The sequence below is a fragment of the Saccopteryx leptura genome, chromosome 3 (assembly GCF_036850995.1).
Source record: "Saccopteryx leptura isolate mSacLep1 chromosome 3, mSacLep1_pri_phased_curated, whole genome shotgun sequence".
Taxonomy (NCBI): Eukaryota; Metazoa; Chordata; class Mammalia; order Chiroptera; family Emballonuridae; genus Saccopteryx; species Saccopteryx leptura.
The window spans coordinates 288633810-288651120 of record NC_089505.1 but is presented as its reverse complement, the minus strand read 5'-3'; the positions used below and the strand labels follow the sequence as shown (position 1 = coordinate 288651120).

General features: G+C 52.3%; 1 protein-coding gene across 1 annotated transcript; it reads left to right on the top strand.

The window, feature by feature from the left end:
- The first annotated feature begins 1993 nt into the window (after positions 1 to 1993).
- SLC35F6 (solute carrier family 35 member F6) lies at positions 1994 to 16363 on the top strand. The gene is made up of 6 exons (XM_066378701.1): positions 1994 to 2202; positions 11186 to 11258; positions 11998 to 12169; positions 12427 to 12639; positions 13319 to 13429; positions 14720 to 16363. The coding sequence occupies exons 1-6, from the start codon at positions 2126 to 2128 to the stop codon at positions 15181 to 15183; spliced, it is 1110 nt and encodes a 369-aa protein (XP_066234798.1). The 5' UTR covers positions 1994 to 2125; the 3' UTR covers positions 15184 to 16363.
- The last annotated feature ends 948 nt before the right edge of the window (positions 16364 to 17311 follow it).

Here is a 17311-nt window from a genome sequence, read left to right as displayed (position 1 = left end):
AGGGTAGGAACTTTGTCTCACTTGTCTTGGGGGTCTCATATCTGGCTCTGGGCTTGACACTTAGTGGGCTCCATGTGTATTTCCAAATAAACCCTCCTGTCTTCTAGGCTCCAGGGACAGCAGTTTAATGAATGATCAGAACATGGTAATAAATTAAAATTCATTCTATGATGTGGCTATAGAGACAAAGACTGTGCTACTAGTGATATCATGTCAGGTTGGTGAGACCATTGAGTATTACTAATGGTTATTTCAGGACAATGCCCTTGGCTTGGACCCATGGGAAAAATGGTCCAGAATCCCAGAGTGTGTCACTGTGGTCTGAGGAACTGCCTCCGATAGTGACGGGGCACTCCAGCAGTTGTGCACTGCACCAGCCTGCCCCTTGGGACAGAAGCTATGCTTCATTTATCTCTATGAGCCCCAGAATCTCAGTAAATATTTTTATATTACTGAATTAAATAATTAATTAAATCACATGAATCTAGTGATATTGTTGAGGACAAGAAGCTCAGAAGAAACCTCCTTCTGAATCTCCCATTGTCCCCAATGACTTATGAGAACGGGCTCCAGAGAAGGAAAGTTCCCAGATGGTCCGTGGGTCAGACACACTCCATACCCACTCATACCTCTGTGCCATTTTCCCCTCTGGGGAACCCTTTCCCCTGTCTTCTCCTGTCACCTACATCAGGTCTCCCCTGCAATAAAAGGGTCTGGTACAGTCCCTTAAGAGTTTTTCTGGCCTGACCAGGCAGTGGCACAGTGGATGGAGCATTGGACTGGGACGCAGAGGACTCAGGTTTGAAACCCCGAGGTAGCTGGCTGGAGCGTGGGCTCATCTGGTTTGAGTAAGGCTCACCAGCTTGAGCCCAAGGTCACTGGCTTGAGTAAGGGGTCACTCACTCTGCTGTAGCCCCAGGTCAAGGCAAGTATGAAAAAGCAATCAATGAACAACTAAGGTGCCACAATGAAAAGTTGATACTTCCCATCTCTCTCCCTTCCTGTCTGTCCCTATCTGTTTCTCTTTCTGTCTCTCTCACCAAAAAAAAAAATAAAAATAAAAAAATTAAAGTATTTTGGATTCGATATTGGTCATTTTCACAAATTCAAGGCAGTCTTAGGGTAAGCAGGGAGAGCTGGCAGGCAGGCCCTATCTCTGCAAGTTCAGTAACAAAATCTGTAGTGATGGGGAAATGTGCCCGCTGGGTCTGAAGTAGTTCTTGGAAGGCCATAGGGTCCAATCTGTGGTGTGACAGAGCACGGGGCAAGCTTGAAGATGAGGACAGAGTACGGCTGGAGCTGAAAACCAGGAGCAGGATGAACAAAGCCAGAAAGCCTCCGCAAACAGCCCAGGTCCTTCTGCTGTGACTGCCTCCGAGCAGCAGGGCGGTGGCCAATCACGGAGAAGCAGTGGGGTGATCTTCATGGAGGTGCTGAGTTGAAGGCAAGGATTTGGGGGAGACAGAAGAATCTGCGTTCAAAGCCCTACCCCGTCATTCACTAGCATGATTATAACAAAAGGCAGGGCTGCTCTCAATTTCGTTTCCTGAGCTATAAAATGGTCTCCCCGGGAGCAGAGATTAGCTTCCTACATCATTTTTCTGGACGATGTGAGCAACACCACATGCTGGGATCCCTGGGGACACGTTCCAGGCCTCCCAGGAGTTCCCTGGGTTCCATGCGGAGAAGAGATTCCCACCGCTGGCCATGAACATTTTGTAGTTTGCCTCTGATTATCATTCAGCTCAACCTCCCTAAACGGTTTATAGAACGCTCTAATGTCCAAAATGCATCCTCGATGCGTCGTTCTATCACTTTATTTTACAAATGGGGAGACCTGGGCCCATGACTTGCCATTGTCACCCCGTGGGAACCAGCGCGCCAGGCTCCAGACCTGAAGAGCCTGGGCACCAGGGCTGAGAGAGCGCAGCAGTCACGCCCCACGCCCTACCGGGCGGGGGCGGAGCGAGCCGGAAGGGGGCGGGACCGCCGCGGGTCATGTGACGCCCGGCCCGGAAGCGCTAGCACCCGAGACCCCAGGGTGACCGGGTCAGGGGCTGTAGTTTGGAGTGATCGTGGAGGTCGAGGAGGTCCCCGCACTGTTGCGCTCCCCTCCTCCGCCGCCATGGCCTGGACCAAGTACCAGCTGTTCCTGGCCGGGCTCATGCTCGTCACCGGCTCCATCAACACGCTGTCTGCCAAGTGAGTCCGGGCGCGGCGGGGAGTGGAGGGGGCTCTGCCTGCCGCCGCAGCCCCGCACCTTCCCCGCCCTACCCCTCTCAGCTATCCTCTCCCGGCTTCACCCCTGGCCCAATTTCTGTTCACTCGGTGTATGGACCACCCAAGGGGTGGAAGGCCTGGGGAAATGCGGAGCGGGTTAGGCTCCCGACTGGAGGATCCGAGCCCTGGCTTTAATTAGTTGTGTGTGATCCTACCGTCCGTCTCCGTGCCACAGTTTCCTCATCTTTAAACGCAAGGGTTGGAATAGTTCCTCTGCTGGATCCCTTCCAATGCTGGCGTGGGAAGCCCCACCCTTTAGGAGCTATGGGGGTCCGGGGGTAGATTCCCAGCCTCGTGCACGGGAGCTACAATGAAGGCCATGGATCAGTGAATGTAGAGGCTTCGGCAAAGAAGGGGCTGCCCTGTTAGCCCCTCATGGAGGAAGGGTTATAGCTGGGGTTCTACATGTGGTGGGGACATCGAGACAGGGAACAGCAAGATCACATGCAAGTAGATTGTAACTGACACCAAATGTCCAAGCTGGATTTTACCCCATAATCAAAAAGGAGCTTTTGAGCAGAGGAGTGACATGCTAAGAGTGATATGATGAACCTGGTGGTCAAGGTGAAGAGTAGTTTGGTGCAGGGAAAACCACCCCAAGGCTGCTGCATAGCAGATCAGGGGCACTAGGATGGGCAATGAGGTGGCAAAGGAAGGGACAGGTGGGAGAGACCAGGTACAAAATGAAGCCACAAGGCCTGACCCAATAGATCAAGAGACAATGATCACTCCAGGATTTCTGCCTGGGAGAACAGAAGTGCCATTCACCCAGACAGGGAAGACAGGTGGGCAGTTCAGCTATGATGTATGCCTGAGGGTGTGGTGCTGGGAGGACAGTGAGAGCAGTCCCTAGGAGGTTGGGGATTGAGAACCCAGGGACTTTCATGAGGCTGAGGGACCAAACATAGCCTCCTCTCTCTCATATGCAAGGAGGACGGACCTGGGAGGCAGCCCCTTCTCTTGGCAGCTCTTTGCCTTTCTCTGCCCCACCTCAGAGCAGGGCCTTCCCTCTTTTCACCATCTAAGTGCTCCAGGACCCAGAGCCTGGCCTCTCTCTGAACCAGATCCAAGGTGCACATGGAGAAGAGTGGAAGAGTACTCACTCCAGTCAGACCTCACTTCCACCTGGGCCCTGCCAGGCTCCAGAGCAAGCAGGAGTCACCCTAGTCACCTTCTGGCCTATGTTCCCTAGGAGGAGGGGGCCAGTCATATCTTATTCATTTTTGAGGCTTTTGTTCCTAGCACACTCCGTCAGTGATGTGAGGAATGCCCCAGAAGAGAGGTCTGGGAGATAAGTGTTCTATTCAGTTCACCAGACATGTATAGAGTCCCTACAGTGTGTGAGACACTGTCTGGACTCAGGAAAGTAGACAGAAATGACTAAGAGAAGGTCCCTACTTTTGAGATGCTTAGAATCTGAGGTGGAGGAGACAGATGTGTATGTGCTTGGCAATCACAATATCCTCCCGTCTCCAAAGGAAGAGGCACTCTGGGTGAGGCCCACCTGCTCTCTTTGTCAGCTCTGTGTGTGTCTGTCTTGTAGTGCTGCGGCCTCCTGAAGGTCACTTCTTTTGTGAGCCCTTAGCTATAAAGGAGACTGACCATGAGATTCCTCATCTCAAGTTAGGATCTGAATGCAGCAGAACAGGGCGCCACCTATTCATCTCTAACAACAGCCTCCGTCCAGTGCCTAAAGAGTGGCTGTAGGTCTGCCGGGGCTGTTGTCCCCAGGGCAAGTTGAGATTGCTAGTTCCTACTGGGGTAAACTGTGCTGACTCAGCTCCCTCCTTTAAAAGCTCCAAACCAATCAGGTAGGAAGCCAGAGGATCCTCAGCCTCTGGAGGCCTAGTTTTGAGGGCAGGAAAGAGACTTCCAGGTGGGGACCCAAACTTTGATCCTGTCCCCTGCCGTGGAGCCTTAGAAATCTCCCTGCCTGAGACAGACCCCGGAACTAGACTCTAACTCATATTCTGAAGCCAGACTGTGAGGATACTCTCAGAGAGAAAGAACTGGGGAAAGCATCTGTGTTCATCCTGATAGGAATTAATTATCAACTTGAAATCACACTCTGACCTACAGTTTTTGGCGGGCACAAAGAGACAAGAATTTCATCACAGCAAGTGCTAATCAGCTAATACACAGAGTACCATGTGCCATGTCCTTCCCTGGCTGCCTTTCCTGTGTTAATTTAGTGAATTCTTATAACCACCCAATGAGGTAGATAAATTCATTGTCCCTAGATTAGAAACTGGTATGGAAAGATGGACTTGCTTGCCTAAATTCAACCCAGCTATTATGTAGTTTATATAGAGCCTAGAATCCAGGCTGTTAATCACCAACGTGAGATGAGACTGGGGACTTCTCTAGTCATTTTTCAGGGCATTTGGAATTATTAGAAATATAGAAATCATCCATTAATCTCATAATTTATCGCCGAGGTCCCAAGAGAAGTTTCTTGTGACTCAGCTGGTTGGAGTCAAAACAGGGACCAGAACGTAGGTCTCAGCATTGTAGTACAATCCTGTTACTTTACAACTGCAGAACCCAAAAGTCACACTTCCTTGGAATTTCCTCTCACTTCTCCCCAGACAAGAACAGAACAGATAAACATGTGCCCATGGAAGGTGAGATCCTGTGAGTGGCCTCTCCTTTCCCTGCCCTCAAAGCTCACTCCCTCTGGGGCTGGGCAACAAGCCTCTGTCCCAGCCCAGGGGACCCTGCTGTCACCCTGCCTGTCTTCCCCTGGACCTAGAAGCCATGCAAGGTTCAGGTTTAGAGTCTCTAGTAGCCTCATGCAATTTCTTGGCCTGCAAGGTGAGCATGTTTCCCTCCCGGGTTCTTGGGAGGAGAGCAATAGAGGATGAGGAAGTGTGCGTGAGCACGTGCTGCCTGCTGTGCTGGGACGCCGGTCAGCTGTCCACACAAGAGGCCACTCTGCCCACTCAGCAGGTTTGGGTACACCACAAAGAGATGGGCCTGCCCTGGCTAGGATGGAGCAAGTGTCAAATGCCCACAGGAGGGGAAGCCACCAAGCAGGCTGTTCTTTTGGCTCTGTGCTTGTGTCTTAGCAGAGAGCCACCTCACATTCTTAGCAGACGCCCTTCCCTGTGAAGTGGCCCCTTCTCCTTTCTGTGGCTACTTTCATTACCTCACAGGAACTTCTGCTGATGTGTCTCCTGGAGACCCAACATTTCACCTTCCTCTGCTCTGCTCAGGGCTGTCTGCCCAACCAGTGCCTGTCCGTGGGGTTGTGCCCATTTCAAAGCCCAGTTCTCCTGAATCCCCAGCTGTGATTCTGCATGTAAAGAGCCAGGGTCAAGTAGACACTAAGTAAGGCTCAGATTCTCTCCTAAACATCTGCAGGTTGTGAAGCTCACCCAGCCAGAGAGGGGCCATGGGGGTGACTTGCCCTCTACCAGTCAGGCCCGCTGGGTCCAGGGACCCTGCCAGGAAAGTGGCAGGAGGCTTGCGATCACTGGGCCTCTATTAAGGAAGGACTCTCATTGTCCTTTCTGTGCCAGCTCGAAGTTTTGCCTTGGCTGCTGTCCCCACCCTTGAGTTGTGTGAGCTGGCATGGGATAATTCTTTAGAAGGGTGCCTGGGCCAGTAGAGAAAGCCTGAAATCAAGAGGGCAGTGTGGAGGAGTGAAAAGAGCGTGAGATCAGGAAGCTGGGGTTAGATGGGTCACCAGGCCTCTCTAGGCCTCACTTTCATCTCTAAAAGGGGCATGACTTCCCACCTTTTCCCCAGACTAAGGTGAGGTCTACTTTCTAATTGTACTTAGAGATGACAGGGGTGGTTATCATTTATCACCACCTATGCCTGGGTTACCCTGGAGAGTGGAGAAGCCCTGTGGCCCTTCCCTAGCTCCCATTATGGGAGAAAGGAGCTGACTCACTGGGCTGACAAGCTGGGAACTCGAGAGGAAATGGCAGAGATTCTGTGGGAAATGGCCTCAGCCAGGCGGTCTGAGGCAGCCACATCAGTCACTCCCTCCCTTTCCGTCTGCCACCCCAGCCCACACAGATGCGCTCACCTCTCAGAATGCTGAGGTCTGAGTTTGGCTGGGCAAGGCCGAGTGTAGTGACTCACCCCTCATCAAGGGGAGCCCACCCCAGCCTACCGAGGCCCCGGAGAACTCGCCAGCAGAGACACCTCTTGGGGCCTCAGCCTGACCCTGGCGGGTCCCCTCAGGCCTCCTGCCCTGAAGACCATGGCTTTGCCCTGGGTCCAGTATCTACAGAGGGTCTGCAGAGTGCCCGCCCCACCTCAGTCAGGGCAGTGGGAGAAAACTGGAGTAAGGAGGTAGTAAAAGACCCTCAAATGTGAGGACAGGTCCCGGAACTGGGGGCAGAGACTCCTGGTTGCCGGCCCTGCTGCTCACGAGCCTGAGCTCCTCAGCCCTCCCTGCTCCCTGGGCTCCTCATCTGTGTAATTAGGAGATTTCGTGGGCTGATGGTGAGTTGATGGCCGGTTTCTCCTCTTGCAGCACTTTGCCACACTGGGGAACTGCAGGGACCCTTGGCTCCACCCACAGGGCGGGTCCCAGGCACATGCACTCCCAGATTTCAGGCTGGAGCAGACCCTGCCGGGACAGGGGGCAGTGGCTCCTGCTCAATAGAGGGGAAAGGGAGAAGGGGCTGGAAAGAACTTTGACCTCCTGCCGTGGGCCAGATCTCATATAGCTTATTTTGCTTATTACTTTTGACAATTCATCAGTATTATCTCCATATTAAAGATAAGAACGCTGCAATTTGTCCAGCCTATGAGAATCAAAATGAGCTTTCCACATAGCCAGCTGCCTTTTCTGAATGTAAATCCAATCACATGGGTTTGGGCCTAGATCTGCCTGTTAACTGTATGAGCCCACACGCCTCTCTCCACCCCTCTACCCACACCTTGAAGTGCCCGTCTGTAAAATGAGGATTCTTGATGTGAGGCTTAAACGAGACAATCCACATGAAGTACTCAGCACAGGCCTGGCACAAAGTCAGTACTCAGGGAATCCTATATTTATAAAACCATTTAAGTGACATGTTTTGCAAATAGCCAAGTGCTCTCTCTCCTTAGGGATCATTGCTGTCATCCCCAAATGAACCGGGACTGGATTTTGGCTTCTTGTTCTGTGCCACCTGAGGTCCTTCTGCCTGCACTATGAACTGAATGAAGTCTGTCTCAGGACTGGGGGGAGGAGCCTAACTCCTCCCAAAGTGCCTGCTGGCCTGAGCTCCTTGGCCTGGAGTGAGGCTGGGTAGGGCAGCCTGACCCGATGATACCTAATCCCTTGGGCTGTAAACCACTCCAGGCCCTCAGATACAAAAAGATTCCTTTTCCCCAGCTGGGACTGCTGCCAGCCCCAACCTGTTCAGGCAGACCTATCCCTTGGAGAAAGCAGAGGGCCCCTCTGGGGCTGGGGAAGGTTGCTCACCCAACCCTACAGCCAGTGCCCCACCCTGGGAAAGACAGGCCCAGCCTGTCCCACCAGCAGGGGGCACACCAGACCATGCGGGGAAATTAGGACACGTGAGAAATTGCCTCTGGACTGTATATAGTACCTGCCTATTTGCTTGGAGGGATCTGGAAGTCTCATGCATTCAACCAAATAATGTTTGAGCTCCTGTATAGTAATGTGCTGGGAGCAGGGGCCTGAGATGTGGAAGTTGCTGGATGCTGAACTCGCCCTCTCAAATGGTAGTGGCTGTGGAACCAGAAAGTGATACTGATGCGGTTGTCAGTACTGTAAGTCATGCACGCAGTAGTGGGGTGGAGGGGGGAAGGGGGGGAGGGGGTGTCTGCCAGATGGCTTTACTACTAGATCCTGGGATCCTCTCAGACCTGCCAGTCTTTGTTCCAGCTGTGGCCCCAGGGTGAGGAAGAGGCTTCCATACCTCCCCACGTCCCAGGCTTCTGGTTAGCCATATGGACTTGGCAGGAGGAACTCCCTCACCCCTCCTGGAGGAGCCCGGGCTCCAACCCCAAGAATCCTCATCTCCAGCCTGCTCACTTGCTCCTGGGAAGTTGGCTTTGTGCCCTTGGTAAAGTTTGACCTTTCACCCCTCCTCTGTTTCACTCAGTTGCCTCTCCCAGACCCTCCCAGTGGCTCTTTTTGCAAAAGTGAGCCTGATGTAAAGCAAGCCTGCATGCTGAGCCATACTGTCTGTGGCCCTCGCCCACATCCCATATCCTACCCTCCCTGGGATCCAGGAGCCAGAATCTGTAGCAGATTAGGCAGAAATGAGACCCTAGAGAGCAGGTAGTTTTATTCCATAGTGAGGGCTTCTTTTCTCTATTGGTACTGGGTCCAGTACCCTAACCCAGCTTTCTCTCTGCCTTCCCAACCAGTCATATCAGAACTTCCCCCTGCCCTGCAGCTCTCCTTTGGGCCTTCTCATTCCCAAGACCCACAAACCCTCCTATAGCCTCTCCTACTCCCCCGTCTCAGGGAATGGATATGCATCTCCCTCTGTAAGTAAGACACCTTAGCCTGGTTTGTTCACTCACCCTGAGATGTGCTCACATCTCTGAGGAAACGTGGTGTCTCCTTCCAGTCTGTGCTACCCTCCTGGTCAACCAGGAGCTCACCACCACTCAGCCCGCCCTTCCCGCTGGCAGCATCCAGGCATCATACTTTTTCCTGGGCTGTGAGAAGGAGCGTCCTGTTCCCCTTCCCAAACTCAGGGCACAGAGAAGCCAGAGCTGGATAGGATGTTTGTCAAACCCAGACCCTAGTTGCTTGACACAGCCAGTGGGCCCTGCTTGTGACTCCGTGAAGGGTACAGGAAACAGGAACTCTGGCTTCTGCAAGGATGACTCTGGAGTAGATCTGGGTGCTACAGCGTGGCTGCTCTGGACAGACATTGCAAGGAAAGGCATTTCAGAAGGGGAAGGCCTGAGTCCTTCAGTTTAGAGACAGCTACTGCTTTTGCATGGAGTTCTGCTCAGTGGCCCACATGAAGCAGCCCTGGGTCCGCATTGACCTGAGTCAGCAGTGTGACACAGTCAAAATGTGTCAACTAATGAGTCAGCAGACCAGGACACTCAACATGAGGGAGGAGCCACTATCTTGCCAGGCTCAGTCTGGGCCAGATCACATGCCCTTGGCTCTGGGCTTGAGCCCACCAGAAGTCACCGTCCAGGGAAGTGAAAGGTCAGGAAGGGTTGGGGCTGTTTAGCCAGGAGATGAGAAGATTCAGAAGGTGGAAAAGTCTCAAGATATCTGAAGGGCTTTCAAATGAAAGAGAGATCAGACTAGACCACAGGGACACAACTAAGCCCAGCAAAAATGAAATTCAAGGGCAGGAGTTATAGCACACAGACAGCAGACGATGCAGAATTATTTGGTGGTAGCTGCCCAGGGCTCTGTGCCGCAAAGGATTCTGGGCCTGTGTGTAGGCTCTTTGTGGAAGCATGCCATAATCAGTTATGCCATCTGCCAGGGTGCTGGCAGGGAGGCCACTCCACTAGTGCCAGATACTTGCCACTTGCTTTAGAGTCTGTACTGGGAAGACCCTCCAGACTCTTCAGGTCCTATGAAGGTAACCAGGTGGTCTATGTCAGATGGCCGTTTCCCAGGGCCCAAGTGACCTTGTAGACCAGTGGTTCTTCATATTTTTGTGTCATGGCTTCCTTTAATAATCTGGTGAATCCAAAAGTAATTGTTTAAAATGTACAAATAAAAGACTAGGGATTGCCTGACCAGGCGGTGGCGCAGTGGCTAGAGCGTCGGACTGGGATGCAGAGGACCCAGGTTCGAGACCCCAAGGTCGCCAGCTTGAGCGCAGGCTCATCTGGTTTGAGCAAAAACCCACCAGCTTGAATCCAAGGTCGCTGGCTCCAGCAAGGGGTTACTCAGTCTGCTGAAGGCCCACAGTCAAGGCACATATAAGAAAGTAATCAATGAACAACTAAGATATTGCAACGTGCAATGAAAAACTAATGATTGATGCTTCTCATCTCTCTCCGTTCCTATCTGTCTGTCCCTGTCTATCCCTCTCTCTGACTCACTCTCTGTCTCTGTAAAAAATAAATAAATAAAATTAAAAAAAAAAAGACTAGGGATTACAGAAAAAGCCAATTATGCTAAAATTTATCAAAACATTAAAAAGACAAATTTGTGATATACTAATACATATGTGTATATGCTTCTTAACAAAAAAGTATAAGTAGTGAGTCTAATTAGTATAATTTGGGGGCTGTGATGAGTGTAAACGATACTTTACAATATCTGCAACCACCCTGATGTGATAACAAGAATAGCAGTGACTTCTATGTGACAGATTCACAGGTACTGCAACAGTACATCTGTAATTTTTTTTTAAACATTCTTTTTTATTTATTTCTTTTACAGAGAGAGTCAGAGAGAGGGACAGACAGAGAGGGATGAAGAGAGATGAGAAGCATCAATCATCAGTTTTTCCGTTGTGGCACTTTAGTTGTTCATTGATTGCTTTCTCATATGTGCCTTGACCGTGGGGCTACAGCAGACTGAGTAACCCCTTGCTCAAGTCATTGACCTTGGGTGCAAGCTGGTGAGCTATTTTTTTTTTTTTCAAACCAGATGCGCCTGCGCTCAAGTTGGCGACCTTGGGGTCTCGAACCTGGGTCTTTTGCATCCCAGTCTGACGCTCTATCCACTGCGCCACCACCTGGCCAGGCTACATCCATAATTTGAGAAACTGCTTAACTTCGGTTAGAGGTTCATGGCATTTCAGCTGAAGGTTTCGAGACCCCCACCTTCTGTCCATGATTCTAGATAAAGACTGCTTGCCCTGGAGATTGGCCCCTTGAGAGGAAGTCCCACTCTGGCTGAGCCCCCTGCGCATGGTCTCTTGGCATTGGGAGGAGTGAGCTTGTCCGCAGGTACCCGCAGCACTACAGGGTTTGATCTTCTCTCTCTCTGCTGCAGGTGGGCGGACAACTTCGTGGCCCAGGGCTGTGGAGGAAGCAAGGAGCACAGCTTCCAGCATCCCTTCCTCCAGGTATCGGCCCCATCCCTCCCCACTGCCTGCCTCCCAGACCTCAGACCAGGGGCCTCGGAGGCTCTGCTGTTTCCTGACCTAGGGGTGGAGTCCTCCCCTGCTCCCAGAAGAGCTACTTGTTTCTCTCTCCCTCCCTGAACTGAGGCCAGAGTATGAGCGCCCCTGGAAGGGAACAGAGGGCACAGTCCTCTGTGAGAGGCCTGAGTGAGCAGTCATGCCCTGGGTACCGTGAGGCCAACACTCACCACATCTAAGTCAGGACACATTTGGAAAATGTCAACCCTCATAGCAAAACCCGCTTTTTGTCCACTGGGAGCCCAGACCCCCTGGGACAGCACAGACACCATAAATAGGAGGCACTTCATTACTTGACTGGAAGTGGGAGACCCAAATGTCAGCCCAGCTCTGCCACCAGCTTGCTCTGTGACCTTAAACAAGTTCATGAGCCTCTCTGGGCCTCAGTTTCTCCATCTGGAACTTGACCAGGGCTTGGCCTAGGTCGATGATGTTCAGACGAGTCTCTACACAGCCTTAGGGTTAGTGTCAAGGTGTTTGAGGGGCTTAGGCCCAAACCCGGGAGGCAGTCTCTGGCCTCCCACACACAGCAGCTTTGCTTTTGCCTGTTTTATGTGTTGGGGTTATAGGTAAGCTCTTGTTTGAAGAGAGGTTATGTTCAAAAGTTTTTTGTTAAAGGTGATTCTCCTTTGAGCGCTAAACTCCTCGGGTTCTGTCCCTGCAGGCAGTGGGCATGTTCCTGGGGGAGTTCTCCTGCCTGGCTGCCTTCTACCTACTCCAGTGCAGAGCTGCAAGGCACCCGGATGCCAGCATAGACCCCCAACAGCCCTTCAACCCCCTGCTTTTCCTGCCCCCAGCCCTTTGTGACATGACTGGGACTAGCATCATGTATGTGGGTGAGTAGCCGGGCCAGGCTGAGTGGGGTTCAGTGAGGCCCATGACATGACCCAAGGGGCCGTTGATGTAACAGCTGCCCTCAGCCCCAGAGCATCTATACCTCAGCCCTGCCCCACATACTTTCACAAACACACACTCACCCAAGATTTACTGAGCACATACTGGGCAGGAGGCACGTCTTCAGCCCTGAGCACACCTCAGTGAACAGACAGCCTCGGCCCTCAGGAGCTGATGCCGTGTGTCTGTCCTCCCCTAGCCCTGAACATGACCAGCGCCTCCAGTTTCCAGATGCTTCGTGGAGCAGTGATCATATTCACAGGCCTGTTCTCAGTGGCCTTCCTCGGGCGCAGGCTGGTACTGAGCCAATGGCTGGGTATCCTGGCGACCATCGCAGGGCTGGTGGTCGTGGGCCTGGCCGACCTCCTGAACAAGCATGACGATCAGCACAAGCTCAGCGAAGTGATCACAGGTGTGGCCAGGGTTGGGAATCCAGAGGCTGCCTTCCTGTCCTGTTCTAAGAGCCCACCACAGAGTTATTCAACAAACTCTTACAGGCTCTGCTGTGCTTGGGGGAGGGCATGTGGGGACCAGCTGCTGTGGACGAGCACCTGCTCTCAAGTTGACAGAGTGTAGGAAGGCTAAAGGCCCAAGCAGCAGGAGAAATGGGTAGATAGGGAGCCAGAGGGCTTGTGCTGTGATGTACCTATATACACACAAACCACCGAATTTGGGAAAGGAGAAAAATGAACATTTATCAAGCACTTACTAAGTGACCAGTTTGGTGCTGAGCGCTGCATTTATTGTCATCACAGTGATCCCCACAATCCCAGAAAGTGGTGCAGCCTACCCTGGTCACTCAGAGATAGTATTAAACCAGAAACGTCTATCTCCAAGCCTCTGGACCATCTGAGGCCTGAGCCCAGAGCAGGTGACAGTGCCTATCTTTTCAGGGGCCAGGAGATCAGGCATGAAGGTAGTCATGACTATGCCTCGTGAACTGTAGGGTGCTGGCAAAAGTCAGGGGCTGTTGTTGTGTCCCCGTGGGTGCTCTCTTCCTCAGCTTTAGGCCCGCCACTCGGCCAACAGCCCCATGGTCTTGCTGTCTCCCTGCCTCCCTCACCCTTGGCCCTGTTGATCCTTTCCCACAGGGGACCTGTTGATCATCATGGCTCAGATCATCGTCTCCATACAGATGGTGCTAGAGGAGAAGTTCGTCTACAAGCACAATGTGCACCCTCTGCGGGCAGTTGGCACTGAGGGTGTGTGAGCACAGGGGCCGGGGGAGGGCACTGGTCGGGGGCACACTGGAGGGGAGCGTGTGGAGTGCATGCACACGGAGGAGCACGGGCCCAGCGACCAGGGACCACTGGGAGGCGGGAACGTCCTGCCCTGTTTCTTCCTTCCTTCCCCACAACTGTGCTGACAACTACCCTGACACCTGCTGTGCACATGGCCAGGAGCTCAGGGAGGACGATGCTGAAGATGAATTAGGTGTAAGCCTCACTCTAGAGGAGCTGACCAGCAAGGACCGAGCAGTGTGTTTGAGCTCAGACCACTTATGCTCTACTGATATTTCACCTGCCAATCATATCTGAGTGTCTTGGATTGGAGAAGGTCACATTTCAGCTGTAGTTTCAACAGTCGGAGAGGGAAGGAGGGAACTCCAGACAGAGCAAACACCTGGGTAACTGGCCGTGAGTTTGGAAACCATTGAGGAATAGTTTGGGTGAGATGCAGGTTTGATGTGGGAAAATGACCAAGTCAAGATCATGGAGAACCTTGAACATCAGGTAAGAAGATTTAGACTGTAAGTAGCAGGCAGTGAAGAATCACTCATGGTTTTTAAGCAGGGAAATAACTATGAAAATTATGCTTTAAACTATGAAACTAGCAAGGATTAGAGCAGTGCTACGAAGTGTGGGCTGTGGACGAGTCAGGGAGCTGTTTTTGCCTGGTCCACAGTGAGCTGAGGGCTAAGGCAGAATGTTAATCAGCTAAATCGGTGACATCGTGAAGCATACTGTTTGTTTCTGCTCATTTGTTTTTCTAGCAAGACTTTCTGAATGAAGCACTGTGCTGATTTATATCTTGGTTCATCCCCTTATCACAGACCAGTGCCACTGAGTGACAGAACTGTTTTCCCACACTTGTGAGCACTGTAGTGGTTATAACCAGCAATTCTTTTTTAAATGAATAGATTAGAATTTAAAAGTGTCAGAGCATATTGTACATTGTTAGGGTGGCTGCTATTTTGTGAAAGCTTGTGTGTATGTGCCTGTGTGTACGTATACTGGTCACAATGTAGAAGTATTTCTTGGTTTTGGTCCAGTTGGAAAATGTGGATTAACATGTGAAGGGGCAGCTAGAGCCCATTCAGTAGGCCGCTGTGAAATCCTGGTGAGAGGGCACGGACCCAGGACCCGAAAAGAAGGCGCTAGTGCGAGGGCCACTAGGAAGGGGTGGCAGGAGATGGGGAGGCCTTGTTGGTCCTGACGTGCTGGGAGTCAGGACCAAGCAGACATTGCGATGTGCTTCCTCCTCTCCCGCAGGCCTCTTTGGCTTCGTGATCCTGTCCCTGCTGCTGGTGCCCATGTACTACATCCCTGCCGGTTCCTTTAGTGGGAACCCTCGCGGGATGCTAGAGGACGCACTGGATGCCTTTTGCCAGGTGGGCCGACAGCCGCTCATTGCTCTGGCACTGCTGGGCAACATCAGCAGCATCGCCTTCTTCAACTTTGCGGGCATCAGCGTCACCAAGGAGCTGAGTGCCACCACCCGCATGGTGCTGGACAGCCTGCGGACCGTCGTCATCTGGGCACTGAGCCTGGCACTGGGCTGGGAGGCCTTCCACCCCTTGCAGATCCTCGGCTTCCTCATCCTCCTGATGGGCACTGCCCTCTACAATGGGCTGCACCGCCCGCTGCTGACCCGCCTGATCCGGCCCCCAGCTGAGGGGGGCGAGCGAGAGAGACTGCTGGATCCCTCTCGGACTCCCATCAACGACGGCAGCTGAGCCTCCTTCAGGGTCTTGTTGCCACCTGATTGTTCCTTGTTCATCCTGAGGCTGAGGCCACACAGGCTAGCGAGCCTCAAGTTCCCTGTCCTCAAAGCCTCGCCCCGCCCCTCCCCATTAACCCCCACACACAGCTGCTCCCACAGAAGATTACAGGACACCCAGGTCCTCCTTTGTCACCAACTCCTGCAGAAGGTGTTAGCCCAGCGCTCACAGGCCTGAGTGCAACGACTGCCCCACCCCCCAGGCCCCTGCAGCACTAGAGCAATATCATGAAGTGGTGTTGCAGGAACTAACCACTACCCTAGGATTTTCTAAATTGAGCTCAAATTGAATCTCTGAAGAAGAGAGGTCAGTGAGCAAATTCAGAGCAGAGCTCAGTACAGTACGTTTTAAAACTAAGGTAATCCCTAACCCTGCCTGGAGCCCTAGGTTTCACTGACGCAGTGCATGCTCCCCAGCCCCCACCCTCCTCCCTGGGACTCGTGTTCTGCTCTGTAATGCAGATGGTGTCAAAGCTGTGGCTTCCATGCCCAGCTGGGCGCATTCTGTGGGCCTGTGATCTTGACCAGCCAAGGAAAGAAGTAACAGCACATTTATTGGAAATTCCCCTCTGCCCACAGTGCCTCCTCCCCAGGCCTGTGTCAGTGTCCAGTGTCCTTGCTGACACACCCTCAGGACCTCCGTATCTGAGAGGGATTGCAGGGGGATTCCAGGCAGCCCTGGATAACAGCTTTTATGAACTCTACACCTTCCATTTTAAAGGCGAGGAAACTGAGGCCCAGAATTACAAGTTGTTTGGCAAGAGGGGTGTCCTGCTATGGGCTTTGCCGTGTAGCCACATGATCCTGCCAAAGGCTGGGATCCAGAGCACAGCTGGTCCTCTACCCCACCCCCAGCAACCTGACCCCACAGAACACTCTCCAGGGTAATGGATTCAAATCTGTAGCCCCATCTACAGTACTGGTCTCTCTCGGGGATCTTTGGGGGAATTTCCTGTGGCTGGGATAGAAACTTCATGAGCGACTATCCTCCCAGAAATGCCCCTGCTCCTCCCTTCCCCCAAGAGAGGGAACTGGCATCACGGACCCCAGTGTTCCTCACCATGTGGCCGTTCCTGGAGCCTCCAACCATTTTCCTGGACAGCTGGATCATAAAGCACCACATGCCTTAAAATGGACTCTGGCTGAAGGCATCTTAGACAAGCAACATGCTCGGGCTGTGTGGGAATCCAGCAGGTTATTAAAGTTTGTTGGGAGAAAAGGATCTTTTCATCCCACCAGCCCCGAGTCCCAGGGACCCTGAGCGTCTGGGCCATGGTGCATGTCACAGGAAGAAAAATGGAGAGTGAGGGTCGTGGGGACTACAGCTGCTTTGTCCAAAAAATAGCCTTATGAGGTTGTTTTAAGTTTTATGTTAAAAAAGAAAAGGGAAATTGATGGTATGAACTTTTTTTTTTTTTCTTTTTTTTAGAGAGGAGAGGGGGAGAGAGAGAGAGGAGAGGGGGAGAGAGAGAAGGGGGGAGGAGCTGGAAGCATCAACTCCCATATGTGCCTTGACCAGGCAAGCCCAGGGATTCGAACCAGCGACCTCAACATTTCCAGGTCGACGCTTTATCCACTGCGCCACCACAGGTCAGGCATGAACTTTTTTTAATGAGGGAAGGAGCACCAGGGTTGGGACGTTCTTGGAAGTAGCATCTAGAATGTTGGATGGAAAAGCTCTAAAAAAAGAAAACCTAATATAGTGAAGCATAGAAATCACCCAGCCCATCATACATTGTTCAGATGAAGAAACTAAAGCCCAAAGAGGGAGGAACTTCACAGGGTCGCACAGCCAGTACAGGCACAGCTGGAGTGGTTCAGTCCTTGCCCATCCCTTTGTGCCACTGGGGGCGTAGGCAGGAGCCTGTGCCAGGAAACCAGGGCTACCCCTCTGCAGTGGGCCTCGCAGCCTGTGCGCCCAACTCTGCAAATCCCCTAAAAGGATGGTAGGGAAGCACTTGGCCTTTATTTCCTGCCATGGGGGATTGCGTGGATTTTAATGTTGAAGGGTTGGGGAAATTATAATGGGTCTTGAGGGATGGCAGAGCATGGGGTGGGGGGCACCTCATCAGGCCAAATGTCTT

Coding starts and splice junctions, on each gene's coding strand:
- SLC35F6 (XM_066378701.1), top strand. CDS start 2,126: ATGGCCTGGACCAAGTACCAGCTGTTCCTGGCCGGGCTCATGCTCGTC. Junction 2,203..11,185: donor ATCAACACGCTGTCTGCCAA/GTGAGTCCGGGC, acceptor TCTCTGCTGCAG/GTGGGCGGACAACTTCGTGG. Junction 13,430..14,719: donor GCGGGCAGTTGGCACTGAGG/GTGTGTGAGCAC, acceptor CCTCTCCCGCAG/GCCTCTTTGGCTTCGTGATC.